At 55.4% G+C, this 25,403-nt stretch overlaps 1 protein-coding gene across 2 annotated transcripts in view; it reads left to right on the forward strand.

Moving 5' to 3' along the window:
* Positions 1-19,985, forward strand: part of CRHR1 (corticotropin releasing hormone receptor 1) — a 49,255-nt gene extending 29,270 nt beyond the window's left edge. The window contains exons 3-13 of one of the 2 annotated variants that reach the window (XM_055300155.1): positions 1,176-1,295; positions 6,028-6,113; positions 13,099-13,205; positions 13,954-14,074; positions 14,313-14,466; positions 14,728-14,788; positions 17,107-17,179; positions 17,358-17,443; positions 17,683-17,818; positions 17,996-18,037; positions 18,647-19,985. In XM_055300155.1, the coding sequence (XP_055156130.1) occupies positions 1,176-1,295; positions 6,028-6,113; positions 13,099-13,205; positions 13,954-14,074; positions 14,313-14,466; positions 14,728-14,788; positions 17,107-17,179; positions 17,358-17,443; positions 17,683-17,818; positions 17,996-18,037; positions 18,647-18,787 (1,127 nt within the window). In that variant the 3' untranslated portion in view covers positions 18,788-19,985. The remainder of the gene's footprint in view (positions 1-1,175; positions 1,296-6,027; positions 6,114-13,098; positions 13,206-13,953; positions 14,075-14,312; positions 14,467-14,727; positions 14,789-17,106; positions 17,180-17,357; positions 17,444-17,682; positions 17,819-17,995; positions 18,038-18,646) is intronic. The other variant, XM_055300236.1, reaches the window with a different exon arrangement.
* The last annotated feature ends 5,418 nt before the right edge of the window (positions 19,986-25,403 follow it).

Below are 25,403 nucleotides of genomic sequence, written 5' to 3' on the forward strand. Positions count from 1 at the left end.
CTGACTTTTGGTTCCTGCTTAGGTCATGATCTCAGGGTCCTAGGATCAAGCCTTAGGGCCCGCACTTGGCATGGCGTCCACTTGTCCCTCTCTTTCTACTCCTCCCTCAGCTCACTCTCTCTCATATATTAAAAAGAAATCTTAAAAAAAAAATAGGGACAGCTGAGTGGCTCAGTCAGTTAAGCATTTGCCTTTGCCTTTGTCTTTGGTTCACATAATGATCCTGGGGTCCTGGGATTGAGCCCTGAGTCGGGGGGGAGCTACTTGGCAGGGAGCCTCCTTCTCCCTCTCTTCCTCCCTCTCCTCCTCACTCATGATCTCTGCCTGTCTGTCTTTCTCAAATAAATACATTTTTAAAAATCTTTTAAAAAATAAAAAATAAAGATATATTTTTTTAATTTTTAAATCTTTTTTTAAAAACTTAAAAAAAAAAAAAGAAAAGACACGCAGGCTTAGAGAAAGCAAGCGACATGCCTGTGGTCACACAGCAAATTAGTAGCAGAGCCCAGTGTGAAGTTAATGCTCCAGACTACTGGTTCACTGTCCTTTCCACCGCCCCCCCTGGGTATCTCTCCCTCTTTTTTCTCCCTATGGTTCCCTTCTTGATCAGTCGTCTGCTAGGGCCCAGCACAGTCCAAGCACAAACACTGTATGTCCATTAAATGTGGTTATCAGGCCACAGAAAAGCTCAGCCAACTTCATTTAACTGGCTCCTCACTGTAGAACCAGAGCAGATATGGTTTGGTTCCCTGGATGTGGGAGGGGGCTGGATCAAGGACTGGTCTCTTCTAGGCTGTTCCAGACTGTGAAGTCTCAGAGGTCCAATCTATACCAAATGAGGGCCCAAGAGAAGTGTCCTCGGGCTACAGAGCAGAGGACCTGAAGTGTGTCCAGCATTTTCTCTAAATGCCAGTCAAGACCTCAGCTTTTAACACCACCATCGGCTGTCTCTGTTCCTCCTCTACTCTGGAACCCATGCTGGATCCCTAGTGCCATAGCATCAAATTCAGATTCCTTTCCTTGTTGTCTCCTCTGCTTAGTATGAGCTCATCTCTACACTGAGCTCATTGCTCCCATCTTGTTCCCAGTTGGTGTGTGAGTGTGGGGAGGTGGGGAGGATCCTGGAGTAGGGATCTTGCTCTGGCTCACCAGCTGTCTCTGCCCCCCCCCCCCAGGACTGCAGTGCAATGCATCCGTGGATCTCATTGGCACCTGCTGGCCCCGGAGCCCTGCAGGGCAGCTGGTGGTTCGACCCTGCCCCGCCTATTTCTACGGTGTCCGCTACAACACCACAAGTAAGGGAGCCTGTGGAGGGCGGACCATCTGCTGGGAGGCGGGACAGAATGGGGAGAGCTTGGGACTTGTTGGAGGTGGAGGGAATAATAATGACAATGACAATACTATAATACCTCTCATGGATACAACCACCATTTACCAAAGGCCAGCTCTGTGCTCTTTACCGCCGATTCCCACAATACCCCTGGGCGATGCTCCATGCAACCATATAGTTCTCATTATATACTGAGGCCTCCACGGCTCAGAGAGGTTAGGGAACTCGCCCAAGGTCACCAGCTGGTAAGAGGTGAAGCTGGAATTTGCCTGCAGGTCTGTCTGACACTTTCTTTGGCAATTGACAAACTGGTCAGGGATAAGCCTGCAACCACCCTATGAGGAAGGGCAGGGATCATCAGAATAGCCCCCACTTTGAGCTCAGAAAGATTAGGAGGTCTGTCCAGGGCCCTGCAGCCAGGAGGTGGGGGACCCAGTTTTAGAGCCACAGGTGGGGTGCTTAGCCTTACAAGCAGGCTCACAGGTCCGGTAGGGGTGAGGGGGGACTGCCCAGGGTCTTCTGGATACTTGATTCCCACGTAAACACCTTGCTACCCTGAGGCCCTGAGCCCCTACCTCCAGGCTTTGCAGCTCCTTGTTATACCACCTGTCACCCTCAGAATTAATTTGCTCACCCCTGTCAATGACTCACAGCTCCTGTTCCTGAAGAGAGAAACAGCTGCAGGCCAGGGGCCCTGTCCTATCTGAGGGAAGGGTGGGGGTCCCTAGGTGGGTTCTTGGGGTCCAGTGAGCCTGGGCTCAGAGGCCCAAGGTGGGGACCAAGGGTGTCCAGATACCAAGTGGTTCACTTGGAAACTTGCCAAGTAATCTTATACATTTTCTCCCTCTCATGGCCCTTTGGCCCGTGGTCTGACAATGGAGAGGGCTGGATGGCATGGCTTCTAAGACTTAGTTCAGCTTAGAACCCCCACGTTCCTCCTCCCGCCCCTCTGCTTTGCCAGCTAGATTAAGAACATTAGGGTTGGTAGCTGCAAACAAGAAGGGGAGGGCCCTGGGGAGGCACTGGGACTCGTGAGGAGGCTGGAACAGCCAGACCACACAGATTCATGTGTCTGCAACCACTTCTTAGACCCTAAGAGGAGGGTGGGGGACCCCGAGAGCAGGTAAGGGGGAAGGGCAAGAGGACCTAAGAGAGCTTGGTGTGCGCTGTCCACCAGCCTCCAGTTTAGTAGGGCCATTCTACAATCAGGAAATGGAGGCAGAGGCTGACAGCTGCCCAAGGTCACAAAGTGTGGAGGCAGGGCCACAGCTGCACTCAATGCGTGCATCCAGTCCTCCTGGAGCTCCCAGGGGCTGCTGCCTGGTGGGGGACAGAGAGGCTGCTCCCAGGAGGAGGCCCTTCTGTCTCTCCATGGCACTGGTCCTGTCGATTTCACCTCCAAAGTGACTTTCCCGTCTGAGCCAACTTTCTCATGGGATGGAGATCCCACGGGTGCACCACTGCCCTGGTCCAAGGCACCGGCTCTCTGATCCTGGTATCCCATCCTGGCATGCTCATGCTTGGAGTCAATGCTCTCTGGCCCCCTATTGACTCCGTGGTTGAGTCCACACTCCTGAGTGGGGCCGGCCAGGCTCCCTGTGGCTGCAAGCCCTGCCTCTCCACGTGAGCTTGTGAGCTCTTGTCTCCAGGGGTGACTTGACATGACCCCAACAAAGACTTCAGTGCCTGGGCACGTGCTGCTCGATTAGCCAGCCCTGCCTTAAGCGGAAGCCAAGCATCCAGGGTTCTAGCCCCAGCTCCACCTGTAACTGGCTAAGGAGCCCCCTGCACTGCCCTTTCCAGGCCTGTTTCTCCACCTGCAGGATGGGGGAGAGGTTTGGGTGAGATGCTCTCTCTGCTCCCTTGCTCTTCCCTCTCTGATCTCAGAAGAGCTGGGGGTGATGGTCCTTGGACGTGGACGCAGGGCTAGAAGACTCTCCCTCTGCAGGTGCCCCCCAGTGCCAGGAAGATGAGGGACACACCCTGTAATCAGTAGTGCCTGGGAACCCAGAATTGTACCTAATCATTAGGCACTAATTAATTCATTTACTGATGAGGCGCTGCCAGGACTTCCAGGCCTTCTCCATAATGCCCTCCCTCCTGCTGCATCTGATCTTCAAAGGGATGGGAAGCTTTTCCAAAAATATCCGTTTTCCCGAGACTCTCTGGGAGGACTGCTCAGCTCAGCAATTAAAGACAAGGAGGTCGCATCCTCCCTGGCAACGACTTGCTGCGGGTGGGGCCTGCCTTTTCTTTCAAGATCACCTCCTCCCTTCCCACCAAAGCCTGCTCCCTCTGGATGACCTGGCCTGGGAGGGGATCCTGGCTCCTGCCCCACATGTGGGGTGCGAAAGGGGAGCTTGAGCCAACAGGGCATCTCCTGTACCCCCTTCCATTACCCCCTACCTGAGAGGGATACGTAATGTGTCCAGAATCTTATATGATGTTATATAAGTAACAGTTCAAAGACAATAATAATGAAAATAATAGTGCATACCACGTGCCAGGTAGAGCTCCAAGCCCTCGGCACACTCAGCCACTGAGGCAGGAGCCGTTAAGTTTATTCCTATCTTGCAGATAAGGAAGCCAAGAGGTTGTGTGACTTGCCCAAGGTCACACAGGAAGGAGTGGCATCAGGATTTGAACCTGGGCTACTTGGGTTGAGAGCCGTGCTCTTCACACTACTCCATGCTGCTTCTCTCGACTCAAGACCACCTCCCTATTTCCCTGCCCCCTACCTGTGCCTCTTCCAACCAGATCTCTGCCCAAAGTCCCTTTCTCTGCAGACATTCCAGAGTGGCCTGGTCCCAGGCACATCTGGTCTACAGAAGGAACACTGGATTCCCCTGGCTTCTTGCCTCCTCCCAGACCTTCCTGAAATCCCAGTCACTGAGCCCTCAGCCCTCTAGTAGCTTATCCCTCATTTAGCAATTAGGAGAGAATCAGCAGCTCCTTGGCCAACTCTGCCCAAGGGCTCAGCTCTGCTGGGAAAGGAAGCTGAGCAGAGCTTTAAAAATGCATTTAGCCTCATTTCCCCACTGGCATGCTGCAGCCTGAACAGCCTCTCAGCAGAGTGGCTAGGGAGCACGTTACGTTAGGCCTCAGCCTTGTGGTCCTTGGGGCCAGACCATGGCTCCCTCTTTCCTGGTGGCAACAATAGCTCCCCCATCACCCTCCCCATCATCTCTCTCCTGTCCTGCTGCTGCCAGCACCGAGGCAGGTCCAGGCTGGACTGCTCCCTTGGGGGATCAGCTGGCCAAGCCCTTCCCCTTATAAATGACAAGAGGGGCCTCAGCAGCTCCGGAGGCTGGTGGGCTGAGGTCATTCTTGCAGCCCAGCAGTACTGAACTGGGCCTAGGGCACCCACTCTGTCTCCCATGCAGTGTGCTGCCCCTGCCCAGGCTCCAGGTTCAGGGACTGGGACTCAAGCAGCTTCCCCAACCATCCTCAAGCCCTGCTGGGGTGGGGATGTGGCGTGAGAGTCAGTGTGAGCCATGAAAAGGCCTGCAGCAAGGGGTTGGCTCAAGATTCAATTTTTCTTCTAGCCAGTGCTGCCTGGACTCAGGGCCAGAATGAACTCTAGGAAACATATTTAAAGCCACCAATGCCAGAGGGGTACAGGGTGGGGCAGGGTGACCTCTGCCAGCAAAGGAGAAAAGACTCCAGGTTTGGATCTCCCTTGGTCCCTTCCTTACTGGATTTTAGGGCCCTGGTGCCTGCTGGGGGTACAGGCAGGAGGGAGGGTGAGAAGGACCCCGGATGCAGTTCCAACCACCCCAGATCCCTGAAGCCAGGCCTCATCTCAGAGCACAGGGCTCCTGCCCATCTCTCTAGAAGGCAACAGGTTCCGGGCCACAGTCCAGTTGGGTGGCTGCACAGACCCCTACACCTCCCTGGGCTTCCCTCCTGTCTTTCCCCCTAAGTGCCATGTGCCAGGCTGGGAGCTAATTGTAGGGGATCCTGTGGGACCCACCCCCTGTGACATCTCCCAGCACACTCCTGCCATGCATCATTTTCTGTCCTAAGAATCCCCCACATGACCCTCTAGCATAAACTCTACTGTTGGAGAAATGCCACCACAAGGCCCTTCCCCAACACCTGCCCTTTGAGGCCCACCCCATGTGAACACTGCCGTGTGAGGATCCCCCGCGGGAAGCCTCACCACGGGTAGTCACCATATGAGACCATCATTTCAGTGTGCCACATGAGCTGTCACCACACACCCTGCCACCATATCATGCCCAGCCTCGGCGAGGGAGCATTGACTCATCAGATCTCACCATCCTTCTGCTGCCGTGCGAGATGCCAAAATGGGACATTTCTCAGAAGGGCACCCACCACATAATCTGCTGCCATAGAAGCCTTGCAAGGAAACAGCTCCAGCAAGCTGGTCAGGCCTGCCCATGAACCTGTCCCATGGACATGATCACAGCAGCCTGGGTGGGCAGAACCATGGCCCCATGGGCAGGCACTGGGGCTGCCACTGAGCCCCTTACTGGGGCCAGTGGGCAGAAAGAGGCAAGATGGGATAGTAGGAAACCACTCTCCTTAGCTTCAACCAAGAGTCCCCCAGCAAGCAGGCCCTGTGTTGGCCCAGATGGATGGATAGATGGACAAACCAATGGACAGATGGATGCCTGGGTTGCTCTTTGGGAGAGGAGCCCATGGGTTACCCTGACTCTCTCTCCTTCTTCCAGACAATGGCTACAGGGAGTGCCTGGCCAATGGCAGCTGGGCCGCCCGCGTGAACTACTCCGAGTGCCAGGAGATCCTCAGTGGGGAGGTGAGGCTGTCCATGTGGTCGGTGGGTCAAGCCCCAGCTCAGGTTTGGGCCTGCTACGTGGGCCCCGGGCCTGTGAGGAGCCATCCCCAAGGGAGGCTGAGCTGAGAGGGCAGCAGCTGGCTCTGACACAGATGAGTTGGGTCCATGCTCCTTCCCTCCTTCCACCTGCATTTCCTGGGACAGATTCTCATCCATTCCACACCACGCACCTGCATAGCACATCCGGGACCCACCAGGGGGCACTGTGTCAGAATCAAAGATGGTGGGGGGGAAGCAGTGCAGTTGGAAAGAGCCCTTGGAGAGCTTTGAAATATTTAAATGTTTTTGAGAAGATAATGCTTACACATGATACAAAATTCAAAAGGTACAAATGAGAACAGAGTAGTCTCCTTCCCACCCTGTCCCAGCCACTGGGTTCCCTCCCCGGAGGTAATGCCAGTTTCTAGGTGCTCTTCCAGACATTGCCTGCATGTGTGAGTGATTTTAAATATATATATATATATATATATATATATATATATATATATATATATATATATAAAATTTTATACAAAATTATATATATATAATACCCTTTTTTGTTTTTATCCAAATATTGCATGTTATACACACTGTTTGACACCTAGCTTTTTGCATATGATCATCCATCTTGGAGATTATTCTGTATCAATACATAAAGAGCATCTTCGTTCTTTTTCACATTTGCATAATATCACATTGTGCAGATGTACCATCATTTGTTTAACCAATCTTTATTCTCAGCCTGGTTATTACAAATAACGCCACAATGAATAATCTTTTAAGGGTGGCACTTGGCAGAGGCGTGGGTATATCTGGTGTTGCTGCTACCTCTGCCCCCCCATTTCTCCTCCCTCCATCTCCACAGACCCTTTCAGTGGGTGCTGAGGAAGGAGAGGGTGGTGGAGCTGGAAAAATGAGTGAGCAGAAAGCAAAGGGGAGACAGGAGGGCACCCCAAGCTGTCTGAGGGCCTTGGGCTTCTGGGGCATGGAAGAGGGGGGCTGATGCACTCAGTCCTGAGAATTCCAGTGCCTAAAAGATCTAAATTGGAAGAGACCTTGGAGACCCTCCATCCCCTCTTAATCTGCGGGGTAATAAGAACCACCCAGAGTACGTGTTCAAATACATGCCCCAGGGGCAACAGCCAATAAATGAAACTCTCCAAGGAAGACCCAGGAATATGGGTTTGTTTTTTTTTTTTTTTTTGTCTGTTTGTTTTTTTAAGATTTAATTTATTTGACAGGAAGAGAGTGAGAGAGAAATAAAGCACAAGCAGGGGAAATGGTAGAGGGAGAAGCAGGCTCCCGCTGAGTAGGGAGCCCTATGCGGGTTCAATCCCAGACCTTGGGATGATGACCTGAGCCGAAGGCAGATGCCTAATCAACGGAGCCACCCAGGCGTCCCATGGGAATCTGTTTTGAACAAGAGCCACGGGAGACTTTCTGAAGGGGGAAAAAGTGAATAACTCAGATCTAGTGCAACCCATTCACCTTGCAGGTGGGGAGACAGTCCCAGAAAGAGGGAGTGACTTGGGCAAGGTTACACAGCCAAAGTGAGTCACAGCCTGGAACCTGGGCTTCGGAGTCTGGGCTCTCTTCTGCCCACCACCAAGTGCTCTGTGTGAAGTGAGGTGGATGGAGGAAGAACAGCTTCCCCCACCTTGCACCCCACCTGGCCCTTTGTGCTTTGGTGATGCCCTTCCCCAGGCTGCCTGGCTTCTTGTCACTGAGCCATTGGGAGCTTGCCCTCTCCTTCCTGAAGCTGCACAGACAGGGCAAAGTTTAACCTAGAAGTAAGGCACATTCTTTGGTGGGGCTGCTTCGCCGGGTGAGTTACTAGGGATGCCAGAGAGACGTTTGCTGGCATCTCTACTCACAGGCCAGCCACATGGTCCCCCACAGGCCACAGTAGGTTGGCTTGTCCCCCACCCAATGACCTGACCTTAGCAGGGTGCTAGGCCCACACACAGTAAGCCAGCCTGGGAAGTCCTGGGGTTGCAGATGAGGGCACCCACATTCCACTGGGGGAAGGAAGTGGGATCAGGACACATAGTTGGGCCAGAAGATCTGGGCTTGGTGGCGGGGGAGGAGGGATGGGCAAGAACACTCAGCCTGGTGGGGAGCTCCTTCCCAGGCACACAGGAGATGGGGCTCACAGGCAGAAAGGCAGGTCTGCGCTGTGGGCAACTTTTAGACCACAGCTCACGCCCACAGGGAGATGGTAGGGGGAAGGTGCAGCTAAGGCAAGAAGTCTCCAGCCCTCCACTGCACCCCACTGTGTCCTGCTAGGTCTGCAAAGCCTGAGGCAGATGGTGTATCTCCGACTGCACATCAGGTCACCAGCCTCCTGGCTTAAAACAACTCTCCCCCCACCCCTGAGGAGCAGGTGTCTGTCGCCCTCTTGAACAGGAGCAAAGCTGGAGAGCCACAGCTGCTCCCCACCTTCCCCCTGCATTGGAGCCCCCTGAACGTCAGGAGAAGCTCAATGGTTCACCCGAATCCCTCCTGCTCTAATCTCAGCCCCATCCTTCTAGTTGGCTGATGGGGGACACTGCCCTTAGCTCCGTCCCCTTCTGCTCATGACAGGGGTCTCTCCCTCTACCAGTGGGGTTAGGAGGAGGAGGAGGAGTGTTGGGGAACACCAGCTTCTCATCAGTCCCTCTTTTTGGAAGTCTAACAGGAACAGCACAGGCTTTGGAGGCAGGTGGTTTGCAGTGTGAACTCCGGTCCCAGCACATGTGCTGTGTGACCCTGGGCAGGTAACTTAGCCTCACCAAGGCCTGGCTTCCCTCTCTGTCAAAGGGCGCAGAGTAAGACAGTGTCTGCCTCCTGGTAGAGGGAGGGTCACGTCTGCCTGTGGAGGGCACTCCATCCACCTGCCATGCCTCTGCTTCTCTCTCACCTGGGGCAAGGGGAGGTTGTAGGGTACACCTGGGGGATAGGGGGCATTGATGAGGACACCAGGTAACACTGGCACCTCCTTCCTCTGGTTGGCAACTCGGTGGGGGCTGCCACCTACCCCTTTCCCCGGCAGCCCCTGCTTGCCTGGCACTCTGGGTAATCAATTAATTTAATTACTGAAAATGCCATTCCTTTCTGCCAGCCTCTAGCCTCGCCCCCCTCCCCACTCTCAAGATTCTCCATCCACTCCCTAGTTATCGAGAAGAGGAAGAGAAAAGTCTCCAATTAATGGAGCAGCCGGTTTCTCAGCTCCAGGCCTGGGCTAAGCCCTAATTAAGCACCAGTGCCCCAGGGGATTGCAGATAATGGATTTGCAGAAGGGCTGCCCCGTGAAATGGGACTCGTAAAATGTGAAATGGGACTGTGAGGGCACCCAGAGGCCAGGCCAGGGAGGAAGGAGACTGCCTACAGCCACCACCACCAGGGGACAGGCCCCCCCCCGGGAAGCTGGACCTGTTCATGGTCCAGCCCCGGGAATGGCACTGACCCCCTTGCACTCAGTACCACCCTGCACTGATCCCCATGCTGCCTATCAACACCCTCCAGACACTGTCTCCCTTCACAGCAGTGACATCCTCCCCAGCCACTCCCCCCCCCTCCTATGACACTTCCGTGCGGCTCCCCCTCCTACACTCTGCTGAGCTGGGGAGCCCGGTCACGTCCTGGGAAGGCACATCTTGATATGATAAGAAAGGGATCCTGAGGTGTAGGCTCATGGGCTGAGATTCACTGCTCACAGCGGTGTTGGTTCAAGGACCAGAATTTCTGAAACGCTTGAGAATCACTGGGGCATCTTGCCGGAATGAAGATTCAGGCTCAGTGAGTCTGGGGCGGGGCTTAAGAGATGTTTCAAGTCTTCAGATTCCTGCAAGCTCCCAGGTGATGGTGGTGTTGCTGGTTCGGGGACCACACTTGGAGGAGCAAGGGGCTGGAGTGCCCACTGGTGGGGTGAGGGAGCACCCCGGGAAACCGGCTGGTGAGGAAGAACCACAGTGGGAGAGAGACCAGGGCTGGGAGGCTCGGCAGGAGCCGTGGGGACCCATGGCTTCGGGATAGGTCTGACACTGCCACCACTTGGGACAAGGTGTGTCTTGCAGAGTCGTGGTCGAAATTGGCCAGGCACTAATTTCTTATTGGATTCTGGCCATTGAAGAGTGCAGTGGAGTGGCCTGTGCCCAGTGTCACACCGTGACACCTTCCTCAGGCTACCAGCGGGCACTAGGTCTCCAAGCTGAACAGGGACAGAGCTGGTCAGGTTCCCAGGGGCTGGCGGTGTCCATTTGTCCTTCAGCTGTCCCAGCTGCTTCTGCCATTAATGGAGGCCATCAGTAGGGTCTCTTGGAGTATCACTGGGTGCCTCTTAGGATATTGCTGGCTGCTCTCTCTGGGTGTCATTGGCCACGTCTCAGGCTATTGCTGACCGTCTTGAAGGGTGTCAGGCTATCTCCTGAGTGTAGCTGGCTGTCTCCTGGGGTGACCACGCTGTGTCTTGGGCTCTCTGCACTGTAACCCTGTGGCTGGTTGCCATCTCTCAGACTGCCCCAGGGCTCCGACCAGCCAGGGCCTTCCAGCTGGAGGAGTCACACAGAAGCAGCCCCCTGAATGCTTTGGCCCCGTTCTCCCCTTTCAGCCTTGGTGGAGAAAACCCTTCACCAGCCCCCATCCTCCCTGCAGAAGCCCTCTGAGGATCCTGGGCCCCAGACGGTGAGAGTGCCTGTTCTCAGCCCATTTGTCTCCTAGAAATGCACCGGGGAGGAGGGGATCTAGAAGGCCAAGCCGACCTGGACTCCCATTGCTGGCCGGGCAGCTCAGGCTAATTATGCAGCCTCTTCAACTGGAAAAACAGAGACAGAAGGACAGTCTCTGAGGGCTATTGTGAGAAAGGAAAGCTGTAGCATCTATAAAGCACCCGGCACAGTGCCCAGCATACAGTAGGTGCTTAATAAACCCCACTCATCCTGCCTCAAACCCCATGACCCAGGCTCAGCCTGCAGCAGGGTCACGGCGGGCAGGGGGTAGCTGATGGCAGGTGGTGGTGAAGGGGTTCCCCACACACCCCGCTCGCTCGTCTTGCCCACCTGGGCCTGCAGACAAAGCTGGGGCGTCACGCCCTTTAGCTCCCAGGCATCGTTATTACTCAGGAGCTCCGCAGCATGGATTTGTGGGAAATCTAATGAAAGGAAATTAAGTAGCAGCTCCCAGACAGGCTGGATGTGTTCATATCTCCTGGAGTCTTTGGGTTTGGCATCTACTGCCAGGCACTCCGAGACCCTTCCCATCTGCATGGTGGCGATGGGTACCCTCTGCTCCCCTCCCTCCCTCTCTCTCTCCCTCTCTCTCCCCTGCTTCTCTGTCTTCATTTACACCTCAGTGAGTCTCAACCCTTCTGAGCACAGAGTTGCTAATGTGATTTCCTGCCACGTTCCTGAAAGCCTCTGCCAGGAAAATCTGCCCCTTAGAACAGAGCTCCCTGGGCCTTCCAGAACCTCGGAGGTTCTTCAGTGAGGATGTGCCTGCAGGAGGGGTGTGTGCTGGGCACTCGGAAGAGCAGGGAAGGGAGGGCTTGGACTCCTCTCCGATGCCTGCTAGGTGTCCTGCTGCAGAGGTACATCCTTTGATCTTGGGTGAGTGAGTTGGGGCCTCAGTTTCCTCATCTAGAAGAAGAGTAGGACTGGACTCGATGCTTAGGACCAGCTCTGACATCCACAGATTCTGGAATTCTGACGGGAAGTTCTAGGGAGAGCCAGGCGTTCTTTGGTATCTCTGAAAGTTTGAACAAGGCCTTCAAGAACTTACCCTTTTCTCAACACTAGCCAGTTTCTGTGTGACTCAAGACCTGGCCCCACTCCAGAACCTGGAAAGAATAAGGGGAGGAGGTGCTAACAAGGACCCCTGTACACACCCGCTTTGCAAAGCGGGTTGCTTTCCGCAACCAGTTTTGCTTCCTTCACACACAGTTACGGAGCTCTGCTGTGCCAGACCCTGGGTCCCTGGGCCCTGCCCTCTCGGGACCTAGGATAGGGTGGAGGGAGGCTTTGCTACTGGAGGACAGGAGTCTGCATAGAGCTGGGCACTGGGGGCCATCGGTCCCCCATTATGGGGTAGGAGACACCTTGCCGGTCTGCCTGTGCTGGTCCAGAGGTAGTTTGAGTTTGAGGGACCTTAAATGAGTCAACATACTTTTGTGCCTGGTTTTCTGCAAAATAAGGTATAGACCCTCTTCCAGGTCCTCCTACATGGTGGCCTTGACAGGTTGAGAAGACCACCAGTATGAAAATACCCTGTATATGGAAAGGCTTCATCATTTTATGGAGCTTACCTTGGAAACAGGAAACCACCACATCTCTCAGCTTCCTTTAGTCTATGAAATGAAGGAAGTGGTAACATCGGGGACTTTGATACAATCCTGGGAAGGGAGCCCATTTCTTCCCCAGGGCCAGAGGGTAGGGCCTGGAAAGTGAGTTACGGAGCGAAGAGAGATTTTTTTTTTTACGGCCTGTAATGGCTCTGTGGGTGCACCTGCCATCCCTCCCATGGCTGATAGGAGCAGGCTCCCACTGCAGCAGGAGGGATTTGGGGGTAATCATCCCTAGTGGTTCCACTCGGAAGTGGGTGAGGAAAAGAGTCCTAAAGGGTTGGTGTCCGCGGTCACGAGGGCCATGTGGTATTTGGGCGGAGCAGAAACTTGCGTGTGAGAAGCGTGCACACACTTTTGTGCACGTGGAGTGGGGAACCCCGTGGGACGTGGAGACCCGAGTTAGCTGGTATTTGTCCAATCACACGGAGCAATGGGCAGAGCATGGGATTCAGAGACAGACACAGGCTCAAGTTGGACGGCTCCACTCCAGGGCCATGCTCGACACCCAGCCCGGGTTCGGGAAGGGGAATAACTACCGTTAGTACCAACTCCATCTCCACCAGCTGAGGGCGGTGTCCTTACATGGCGAGCGGGTGCAGGGGTGCAGCTATATGGGAGCCTCACCTCTGTCCCTCTCCCCTACTTCAGAAGAAGAGCAAGGTACACTACCATGTCGCTGTCATCATCAACTACCTGGGCCACTGCATCTCCCTGGTGGCCCTCCTGGTGGCCTTTGTCCTCTTTCTGCGGCTCAGGTAAGAAAGACTCAGTGTTGGCCTCTGGCCTTGAGCAGGGTAGAAAAGTGAGATGCAGGAAGCAGCCCTGGGGGAGGGGCTGCTGGCAAGAGGGGCCCCTGCCCCCTCACCTCTGTGGGAGGGAGACAGACATAGGAGCTCCAGGTCTCTTGGAACCTCTGGCAGGGCCATTTCTGCCCCCGACCCAGCCCAGTAACTACTGGGGGGACCAGTGATGGCTGAAGCCCAGGCTTGCCTTGTGCCACCCCCACCCACGCATGGATGCACCCATCTGGGAGGCCTGGAAGGGGGAGCCCTTTGTGTTTGAAGGAGGCAGCTAGCAGTGCCAGACAGGTCTGTGCCAGGAATGGGGGTGGGAGCAGGAGCTGAGTATCAGGCCTGAACGCTGGGAGAGAGGCATCCCACCAGAAACCTTTTATGTCTTTAGACCCTAGAGCTACAGGGAAAGTAGGGGTGCTATGGGAGGAGGTGATCCCCAGTAAGCCAGAAGCCCCTGGTCCCTGGAGCATCTGCTATGTAGCAGACTCTGCCCCAGACCTTAGGTCTGGATGGGTCTCAGGTAGGAAGGGGTCTGTGGGGCATCAAGAGAGCCTCTGCTGTCACCTCCCAGTGTGACTCAGCCAGTCAGCCCTGTCCTCAGTTTCCCCATCCATACATCTGGATTGGAGTGAGGCTGGCGGCCTGTCCCTCATTTCTTCTTTCCTCCCTTGCTCCCATCACCCTCCCACCCTCCCCCGCTGCCTCCCAGGAGCATCCGGTGCCTGAGAAACATCATCCACTGGAACCTTATCTCGGCCTTCATCCTGCGCAATGCCACGTGGTTTGTGGTCCAGCTCACCATGAGCCCCGAAGTCCACCAGAGCAACGTGGTGTGTCCTGGAGGGGCAGGCACAGGGTCAGAGGGAAGGTCTGGGTGGGACTACCCTGGTGAAAATGGGCCGGGCACAGGCCTTGAGGCCCAGTATAATGGGAGTGGCTCCCTGCGGGATGAGGGGGACAATGGGGGGAATCCTACTGAGAGGAGGTCCCAGGCCCAGGGTGGGGTGCTGCTGCCATCATACCCCATCCCCAGTCTAAGTGTCATCTCTGGCGGGGGTGGGGTGGTAGGGCTGGTGCAGGTTGGTGACAGCCGCCTACAACTACTTCCACGTGACCAACTTCTTCTGGATGTTTGGGGAGGGCTGCTACCTGCACACAGCCATTGTGCTTACCTACTCCACTGACCGGCTGCGCAAGTGGATGTTCATCTGCATCGGCTGGGGTGAGTGCCCTGCGCCCCCTCCTCACCCAGACTCTGGCCAGCTGGCTAAGGGACCTGAGAGCCCGGGGCCAGGTCAGGGTGGTGGGGTGAGCGCCACAGCCTTCTGCCCCGACTTGGGGGTGGAGTGCAGCATGCTGGATGAGTGAGTTCGAGCTCTACCCTGGGGAGCCCCTTCCCACTTCTAGGCCCTGGGCTGCACTAGGGTCTTCCAGGCCTTGTGTCTCCCACCCGTGAGCTCTGTGACAGCCAGTCTCTCCCCAGGTGTGCCTTTCCCCATCATCGTGGCCTGGGCCATCGGGAAGCTGTACTACGACAATGAGAAGTAAGTCACCTCCTCCCCTGAGCCCCGAGGTACAGGCTCTCAGCCCTGCTCTGCATGATGCTTCCTAAGGACCTTGGGCCACATCACCTTCCCTTTTGGGGCCACAGTTTCTTTGTCCATATAGGAAGGGTGCTGGGGGCTGGGTTCGATCTGAGTGTCCCCAGCAGTGCTGTCCTTGAGGTGGAGCTGGCTAGCCAGGTGGATCCGGGCTCCCTTATCTGTCTTGGGATTTCACAAACAGCATAAGGGTTACTGGCAGTCTCTGGAGTCAGACGGCCCAGTTTCTGAATCACAGACCCATCATAAAGTAGTTATATGACCCCGGGCTTGTTATTACGGTGTGCCTCAGTTTCCTCATCTGTAAAATGGGAATCCTATAAAACCACCTCCTGCAAAAAATGGTTTTTGTGGGAATGATATGAGTTCATACAATATTAAGCATTTAGAATGTTTGGTACATAGTAAAGTCCATATGCATTTTTCTATGAATATTAAGATTTGTTTTACAAAAGATTCCATGGATTTAATAGAAACAAATCCTGGGGATCCCTGGGTGGCGCAGTGGTTTGGCGCCTGCCTTTGGCCCAGGGCGCGATCCTGGAGACCCGGGATCGAATCCCACATCGGGCTCCTGGTGCATGGAGCCTGCTTCTCCCTCTGCCTATGTCTCTGCCTCTCTCTCTTTCTCTCTCTGTGACTATCATAAATAAATAAAAATTTTTTAAAAAAAGAAACAAATCCTGATGGTCTCATAGAGTCCTTCCAGCTCTGAAGTCCTGACTTTGGTCTAAGGTATTCCCAATTACCCCCTGGAAATTAGATTTCTGCTGTAGTGGTTCTTAGCCTTGGCTCATGTTAGAACCTCCCATGAAGCTTTAAAATGTACCAACACCCAGGCTTGACCTCCAAAGAGTGGGATGTAATTGGTCTGGAGTGTGCCCGGGGCACTGGGATTTTTAGCTGCTGAAACTGAGAATCACTGAGCAAGAGGCAGAAAACGTGGATACAGCCAACCAAGGAGGTGCCAGGACCTTCCGTGCCAAGGCGTTCACAGGAACCTGCTGTCTGAGTGGGGTTCCAGGTGGCCTCCATCACAGCAATTCCTCCCCACCCCCATAGAGGGGAGGAGGCCGCCAACACCTCACTGGGCTCGACGATGAGCCTGGAAACTGATATTCATAGTTACCAGGCTGATCCTTCCTGACTCTGGCCCGCTGGCTCTCTCTGCGTTGGCACAGCCGACAGGTGGGGTGGGGTGGGGGGCTGGGCAGGTAGGGTGGCCAGTTGCCAGACACCACTGGGGGCCTGGGAGTCATGCCTAGCATTTTGGGTCCCAGCACAGGAGCATCGTAAGCCCTGGGCCATGGTGCCTGGGCCTGCAGGTGTGGAAGTGACTACAGGGGAGGACAGTAAGAATAGGTTTCAAAAAGCTGCGCAGTAGGTGTGTTGGAGGAAAAAGGATGCGCCTGGTTTAAGAAAGTCTGTCTGAGCAGCTCTGGATCCCCATCTAGTGGTACGATGCTGACACTGCTGCAGAAGGGATCTCGGTGTGACACAACCAGAAAGAACTTGTAGGGATCAACCACTAGCCCTGGCCCCAGACAGCTGGGATTTGGCCTACATGGTGTTTTTTGAAAACTTGAACTCATTTCAAACCTTTAAAAAGTCCAGACGTCTCACATAAAAGTCTCAGTTTCTGGCTTATGGAAGCATCATGAGATCTAGGCACTATGGGTCTCATCCCCTGGAGGTCATGGTCTCTGCACAAGGACATGGGACTTCCCCTGTGCCGCATCCCCACCCACTCCCTAGACCCCCAAGAGATCTCTGGAGGGAAGCTCAAGAAAATGAAGAGCAGTTCTGCTTCTCCTACAGGTGAAACCTATGGAATCTCTGCCTTGGGGTCATTCAGGCCGCAATTAAAGTGATTCAGAGATCGCTAGCTGCTGGGGGGCCCTGCGTGACAGGCACCAGGCACCACCAGGGGGCTTGTGCCAGACCCCCAGAGGGGAGCCAGGGGAGCAGTGGTGCGTTGAGCCCCGGTCTGTTCTACATAGTGGTCTTTTCCACAATCCGCCCCCCTGCCACATGGCCTGCTTCCTGCTTTACATCTAATAGAAGGTGCTATCTGTCCATTCTGCAGATGGAATAACTGAGGCATTGTGTTGGGATCTTGACCTTCTTCCAGGGTTGGAATTGAGGTACCCAGAGCCTGGCTTCTGGCCCCAGTCCTGCCCTAGTCAAGCACTGCCCCTCCCCATGCCACTTAACTGGACCCGGATGACCTCCCCCCTTACCTCTCCTCTGTGGCTTTCTAGGTGCTGGTTTGGCAAAAGAGCTGGGGTGTACACTGACTACATCTACCAGGGCCCAATGATCTTGGTCCTGCTGGTAAGAACCTGGGTAGGGGGGCAGGAGAGAGGGACAATCAGTACCTACTGTGGACTGACAGGGTCCCCGTGCAGACCAGACCTGGAGACACTGAGGCCCTGCCCTGTCCACCCAGCCTGTCTCCAACCTCTTGTGCACACATATCCCCACACCATCCCACTGTGTGCTCAAATTACAGATCAATTTTATCTTCCTTTTCAACATCGTCCGCATTCTTATGACCAAACTCCGGGCATCCACCACATCTGAGACCATTCAGTACAGGTAACCTGGCCCACCTCCCTCCCCCAACCACAGGGGGCTCCAGAGACCCCAGCCTCCAACCCAGCGTCCCCCCCCTTCACAGGTCCGACAGCCCCTCCTGAAAGCCCAGCTCCCCATCTCAGACCTCCTGGGGACCTGGCACCCCAGCCCCAGGCCCAGCCCTCCCCACGGAGCCAGAGGCCCCGGCCCCGTCCAGGGGTGGGCTGTGACTCTGGGCCTCCCCACCTGCCCTGCCTCAGGAAGGCTGTGAAGGCCACTCTGGTGCTGCTTCCCCTCCTGGGCATCACGTACATGCTGTTCTTCGTAAACCCCGGGGAGGACGAGGTCTCCCGGGTCGTCTTCATCTACTTCAACTCCTTTCTAGAATCCTTCCAGGTACTGCCACCCACCCCTCACTCTGTTCCTGGCTGTGCTCTGCACCTGCTTGGGTGGGGATTCTTTCAGACAAGGGTCTGGAGGGGTGGAGGCCGTGGAGAGGAAGGGGGTGGCCCGGAGGCTAGGTGGGGCCATACCTGTCCCTGTGCCTTGACCCGCCTTCTCTGTCCACTCCAGGGTTTCTTTGTGTCTGTATTCTACTGTTTCCTCAACAGTGAGGTAAGGATGCCAGGGCCCCAGAGCTCAGGATGGTGGGGGGTGGGGGGCTTCTGGGACCTGAGATTGTCTGTAGCCTCCTCCTGCCCTCCACATGCCAGCTCCTCCTCCCTGCCCCCAGGTCCCTAATGAGGATACAGCCAGGAGCCCCAGGAGGGCCCCTGACACCTGCCCACACTGCTCCTATAGTGGCAAGCCCACTGCTTTGCTCCCATAGGCAGTTGGCACAGGGAGTCAGAAGTCAGGGCTTCAGTCCCATCGATGAGTCTGTGAAAATGCTTGTTGAAAACAGGAAGGGCTAAGCCCTTGGGCAGGGCATGCGTATGTGCTGAAGGTAGGAATTCTTTGTGGCAAAGGCCATCTGGTGCCTTTGTGTGGGTGGGAAAAAGTCTTCTCTTCTCAGAATACTTGCAAAAATCATCCTAACGAATAGGCAAATAATGTTGATGACATGCATGGCACCTCCTCCTGTGTGGCCCCCTTTGCATTTCACACCTGCGTACTGCACGCCTGAAGACTGCTCACATGTACTGCTGCTTGTGGCAGCCCTAGGGGATGGAAGGGAGTCCTCAGATCCAGGCTCAGACAACATGCTCTGCTCTGTGCCCACAGGTCCGCTCTGCCATCCGGAAGAGGTGGCATCGATGGCAGGACAAGCACTCGATCCGTGCCCGCGTGGCCCGCGCCATGTCCATCCCCACCTCGCCCACCCGTGTCAGCTTCCACAGTATCAAGCAGTCCACGGCAGTCTGAGCTGGAGGGCCACGGAGCAGAAGATGGTCTCCAGGCTCGGCCAGCTGCCCTATCTATGGAGGGGACCAAATCCTTCTCACAATCTGTATCCCCAGAAGCATCTGGCACTGACAGCGTGGGCCCCCCCCCCCCCGGTCCCGGGATGAGCAGGAGTTCTAGGCCTATGAGAGCAGCCATAGTCTGCGCCATGCGATGAATGGGAAATAACCTATAGGATTGGGCTGGGCCCAGGGCCTCTGGCTCCCTTGTGCCCCAAGTCCTCCCCGGAGATGGAATGAGAATGGAGTGGAGATGGCCAGCCAGAAAATCCAAGGCAGCACAGGGGTCCTTCCAAGAGGCGTCTTCTCCCAGAACACAAGATGGCCAGCCTCCTGGAGACCTGGGGCCTGTCCTCAGCAACTGCAAGGCACCAATTGCTGCCCTAGGGGCATCATGGGAAACTCCTGTGACAGCATCCCAACCACCGTGATGATGCCTCTGGGTGTTGGCAATGCCTTCTAATACCAGTGGGAACCAAAGCCAGGTCACCAGAAAGCCCTGGCCATGTCATTAGAAATCAGGTGACATCATCAGACAGTAGGCCACACCACAAGAAATCCTCCCAAGCCACCATAATTTCATCTGGCACTGTGGCACTGCCATCAGAAATGCCCTGTCTCGCTGCCTTGTACCCTTGGACCTTTATGCCCTGCAGGCCACTCAGCCCCCCGCCCCGGTCCTTAACCACCCACAATACCCACACCCTGATTTGTTACCTCCTGCCCCTGGTATCTCCCCCTGTGTGGGAAGTGGGGGTTGGAAGGAGATGGAGTGTCCTGTGAGCAAGAACCAGGGTGTGCCCCAGCCAAAGCCAGTCTCCCTTCTAGAGAACAGAGAATGCTCTGGGCCATCCTGCCTGCTGGTGTCAGTGGTCTGGCATCTGGGGCAGCCTCTCTGCTGGGTACAAGGGGTTTCTGGTGCCTGGATGACCTCTGGAGCAGCATGATTAGCTAAGCAAAGATAGAAGGGGCAGGGGACTTGGATCCTCTCTGCCTGAGTGTCCTGGAGCAAGACAACTGGCTCTCGGGGCAATCAGCCAGCCCCCACTGGACCCTCCCGTGTCCAGAGTACTGGGCCACTGGAGCCGGGCCTTGGGAGATAAGGTGTCAGCTGTGAGGGGGTGGCTGCTGTAAATAATAATATTTATCTTTTCAACCAGCATCTGTGAAGGTCTGGACTATGCGGGGTTGGGTGGGAAGGGCACAGCAGAGAAATGGAGGCCAGACTTTTCAGTCTGGGACCAGCCAGCATGTGGCTGGGAAACCTGACACCATTCACACCCATCCGGATGGGGTGCTAGGTGAGCCACTGGGGGCATGGGCCTGTGGACGCAGCTGACAAGGACGGCTCTTAAAAGGGATGAGTCATAGGGAGAGAAGGGCCACAGGTGAGCAGTGCTGGCCAAGGACACTAGAGGGGTCAGGGCCCATGCCGACAGCTCTAGCCAAGGTGTGGCGATGGGACCAGGCAGGAATGTCTCCCAGCCCCAAGAGAAGGGCCAAGCTGGAAGCAGGAAGTAGAGTTAAGGAGGCCTTGACACTGTCTCAGCTTGAGAGCCCCAGAAACAGAGCCAAAGACAAGGTTTCCAGAACCAAGTAGGGAAGGGGAGCCCGGGGAGCAGGTGGGGGCAGGAGGCCAGGACAGGGAGGCAGCGGGAGCAGGGGTGCCCACACCACAGCCACCACTAGGGGCAGCTGGAGCATAATCCTACTGCAGAAGCCCAAGGGGGCATCCTGGCCTTCAGCCCACCTGAGGGGCCACAGGGTGAGGAAGGCTGCCCCCGGGGGTAGGGAGCACAGGGGCCACATGACAACAGAGACACAGAGAGAGAGAGATACACACTGAGGGAGCGAGCACACGCACAGCAGGGTGTGGTGGGAGGCAGCCTGAGGGCAGGAGAGGGGGTGGGACGTGGAAACTCCACCCTGCACACAGGGACCAGGGACTCGGGGAGGGGACCAGAGGCACCAGGACAGAGACAGGCTGATGGCCCCAGGAAGGGACCAGAAGTGCCTGAGGAGTCTCAAACGGGCCACAACTGAGGCATCTTTCTCAACTGTTATTCGCCCAGTGAAGAAGTGAGAAAGCAAGGCTTCTCCTGTACGAGTTGGGCTGTGGGGACAGGGCTCCCCAAGGACAGAGCAGCCTGGGAGGAGGAGGGGACATTGTAAGGAGGTTGCATGGACAAGAGGTCCTGGGTGGGGGGCAAGCTGGGGCAGTGTCCCTTCTGCTTGTGCCTCCTTCCAAGCACCTACTGTGCATTCGAAACTGCCAGGCCCAGCACAAAGTGCGGAGATGAGCAGCCCCCCAAGACGAGTGCCAGCAGCCAACTGCAAAGCCCGGAGCTGCCGGGTCTGGAAAGCCATCAGAGGACACCTCCAGGACGGGGCTGACAGTCATCAGAGGAGCTCCTGGGGGAAGTGGGGGGCAGGCAGGGGCTGGTCCAGATGAGCCTCAGGACACCTCCCATTCAGAGACTGTAAGGGAGGAGGGGCTGCTTCAGGAACATCTGGGCCCCAGAGAACTGTAACTCCTCTGCGGGGGTGGGGGAGGGCAGGTGCCCAGGGTATAAGCCTGTCACAGCCCAGGGCTCAGGAAGCAGGGTGAAGGCAGGCCCCCAGATGGGGTTTCTGAGGGTCATTGTTCCCTGAGGTTCAGCCTGAAGGTATGATGGATGGATACACATGTTACTGCGCTGGGGCAGAGGCCTGGCAACCGCAGGGGGAGGGGGTCACTGCAGGACAGGCCACTCCCTCAAGCCTGGAGGCCACAGTCCCCTGGAGTACCCCACCCGAGCCCGTTTCTCCTTGGGACCCTCCTTCATGGGCACAGATCCCCAGGGGAGGAAAATCCCCACTGTGGGGTTTCCAGTTCGGGCTCCTCCACCTCTGAGTGTGATGACAGGCCCCTGCCCTGGGGTCCTCAGCATCCCCTTCAGGCCTCCTCAGTCCTCCTGCTGCTGCTGGGTTAGATGCCCTAGGATAGGGCAGGGGAGGGAGCCAGATGTGGGAAAACACGTGCTAAGGAGGCAGGGAGGTTTTAGAATCCAGGTAATAACACCTTAATTGTGGGCATTTGTAAACTGCTTTGCAATCTGTATAATCCTTTATGATATTGTCTAATCCTCAAGTAACTCACGGAGGCAGAAACCATCCCATTCTACAGCCAAGGACACTGAGGCCTGCTAATTCCTCTGAGATCAAAGGTCCTCTGGCTCCACATGCAGGGCTCTTTCCACCCCCTGGGTTTGGGTTTTAGGAGGCCAGGACAGATAGAGCAGCTCTGGGGGAGAGGAGGAAGCAGGAGGCCTCAAGGCTTCAGATTGTCTGGTTGGGGACGAGTCCCAGGTGAAGATGGGACCAGCCCAAAGATGGCACAGCCAGTGTCCAGTTGCTGAGCTCAGCTGGGTGGGAGCAGCGAGGGTTCTGTACAACTATCCTGGTCCCCAGCACAGGCTTCCCACCTTCCCAACATCCTCCACCCCTCCACTCCTTAAAATGATACTTAACTTCGAACAGTGCAACCCAGGGCACCAGAAGCTTCTGTGGGCCTCCCTGCACCCACCCAGGCTCTGCTCAGCCCAGGGAAGGGGGTCACCAGCCTCCAGCTTAAGGGTCTCAGGATCATCTCATGGAGTCCTCTGACTTTAAACTCAACTGCCCATCCTCAGTCCAAAGAGAAACGAGGGCTGTTTTCTGCATTCCAACACCAGCAATGCTATCGTTGATTGAGTGCTTCTCGGGTGCCAGGCACAGCCCAGCCGCTCACCTATTCTTCATACCACACCCTGTGAGGCAGGAGCGGTTATCCCCATTTAACAGATGGGGAAAAGAAGGCACAAAGAGGGCATTAGCCCTGCCCCAGAGCCCCCAGCATGGCTGGCATGGCCGGATGTGCACCTAGGCTGGCCTCACTCAGCCTCTACCGTGTTTAACCGCATGCAGCAGGAGTTCTTTGTAGAATGCCTCACCCTGCCCCACTGCCTCCTCCAATACCTTCCCTAGGGAAAGTCCTCAGTTTCCCTAGTTTGTGGACAAACAGCATTCAGAGACAATGTTGGCACCTGCAAAGCATGGGCATCGGGGGGCCACTCCTGAGCAGCCCAGCCTCCAGGCTGCCAGCTTCCCAGTGTCCCAGCCCTGTCGCTGTTTCATGCCAAAGCATTGCCTCCTATCCCTACTTTTACAGCCCACCAGCCTCTGCAGATCCAACTGGTCAGGCTCGGGCTCAAGACAGGCCTGCAACACATATATTTTTCAAAGGTCTAAGTGTGTTGGAAACATCGATGAGATCATTGTTTAGAGATAACTCCAGAGACTATCTTCAGCCGCCAGACTCCCACCCACTCTCTCTGCTTCTTCCGGGGGTCCTGGAAAGATGCCTGCTACCCAGCCTCATCGCCCCACTGGGCCAAGGCAGGTGGGGGCAGAAGCAGGCGTGGGGGCCCTGTGCTCAGTGTGCCAAGAGGAAAAAGGGAGAGTGGAGCGGGCACCCAGTTAGGGCGGGGGACGACGTGGAGGTGGACCTGCAGGTGCTCCTGCCTCTCACCTTCATTATTGGGATAGTTGGGGAGGGAGCAGGTGGTGACCCAGTCCTCTCTCAGTGTCTATACCACCTCTAAAACATGCATCTAGGCCAGCATTGGGCCAGGAAGTGAGGGCAGTGAGTGGCCCGGTAAGCTGGGCACCATCTTCTCCCTTCCTGAGCAGCCACACTGGCCTAAGTCCTGCTATGTGAGGTCAGCTGTCCTTGCTGCTCCGAGTGGATAAAAATTAATGCTCCAGGTGCCCCCCCAGGTCCCCAGACAGAAGGCAGAGACACTGCCCCTGGCCTGCCTGGGACAGTGACCCTGAGAGCCCAGGCCATAGCTAAGAGGAACAGCAGGGAGGGAGCAGAAGCTGCAGATACAGGGGGATGCCTTCAAGGAAAGGGATGGAATCTGGAGAGAGAGGTGGGCCAGGCTGCAGAGTCTTGGAGCAGAAACACAGCATCAGCCACTGGTATGACGGCACCTCCCAGAGCATTGTGCAGGGCACTGTCTGGGCCCAAGCAGCCATAGAGAAGACCAACTCCAGGGCTGTGGGGGCTGGGGGTGGATCCAGAGAATCTGGGGAAGCAGCGATTAGAAAGACACTCAAAAGCCTTCAGTGAGCCAGGAAGAGCCTCAGAGGGAATGAGCCTCAAGAGAATTCTTTGAGCCAGGACACCAGGAACCCAAGGGTAGATCAGAGAAGAAGGGTGGGAGCAGGCTTTTTTGGGGGATCCTGTGTTTATGAACCCCAAATAGGGGCACAGGCTGGTCTAGTTCCAGAACGTTTTCATCTCCATAATGGAAACCCCATTCCCATTAAGCTGTCACCCCCCATCCCACTTTCTTAGCCTCTGGCCACCACGAACCTGCTCTGTCTCTATAGCTTTCCCTGTTCTGGATATTTCATAAAAGTTAGAGTCATGCAATAGTGTCCTTTCGTGTCTGGTTTCTTTCACTTAGCACAGTGTTTTCAAGATTCATGCACATCATAGCAGGTATCAGGACTTCGTTCCTTTTTACGGCTGAATGATATTCCCTTGTATGGAGAGACCATGCTATCCATTCACCCGTTGAAGGGCATTTGGTTTCTCTCCACCTATTCCAAGTTACTGTGAATAGTGCTGCTATGAATATTCATGTACATTTTTTTGAACACCTGTTTTCAATCCCTTTGTTAGGTACCCCCAGAGGGTGGGATTGCTGGGTCATATGGTAACTCTACGCTTCACTTACTGTGGACCCCCCAAACTGCTTTCTACATACAGGCCGGTGGCTGCACCATTCCACATTCCCGCCAGCACCGTAGGAGAGTTCCAATTTCTCCACATCTTCACCAGAACTTGTTACTCTCTGTGTTTTTAACCATAGCTGCCTCAGTGGGTGTGCTGGTCTGTTTGTAGGAAACCCAAGACCCCCTATTGGGAGGGCAGAGCCCCAAGAATCAAAGCAACATCAGCTGAGGCCAAGACAGTTTTATTATCACAGCACTCAGGAAGGGGCTGGCTGGAATGTAGAGAGGTCTTACTTTCCTGACCGCCCCTGACCAACGTGCCAGTCCTTCCCTGCAATGGGATCCCATGGCAGGAGTGGCTGGCAGCCTTCCCCAGGCCCCAGGCCCTGCCACGTGTCCCTGTCCCCAGCCGGGAGTATGCTCACTAGTCTGCTGGCTTTGCTCCCTAACATATTTCTGACAGTTACCCTGTCATTATAATTACTGTTTGTAATCGAATTAAACGTTAGAGCCATGGATGAAACAGAATTGTACAAACAAGGAGAAATGTTGTCTCTTCTGAAAACTCTATTGAAAGACACAATCTGAGTCACACAAACAACTAGCTGTCAACCCAGGTGGGGGTGAGACGAATGTAAATACCTGGGTGGGAAGAGATTGGCAGTCTACGTGGTTCTAGTTGCCAGCCACTTCGCAAGGTCCTTTCAGCCTGCCCTCCATCCCAATGAACCCAAAGCTGGATGTTGGGGATGGTGTCCCGTCAGCGCAGATTTTACAAGGAAGGCGACTTGGAATGCTGGGGGATGGGCCCATAA

This window comes from Nyctereutes procyonoides, unplaced genomic scaffold, assembly GCF_905146905.1.
Source record: "Nyctereutes procyonoides isolate TBG_1078 unplaced genomic scaffold, NYPRO_anot_genome, whole genome shotgun sequence".
Lineage (NCBI taxonomy): Eukaryota > Metazoa > Chordata > Mammalia > Carnivora > Canidae > Nyctereutes > Nyctereutes procyonoides.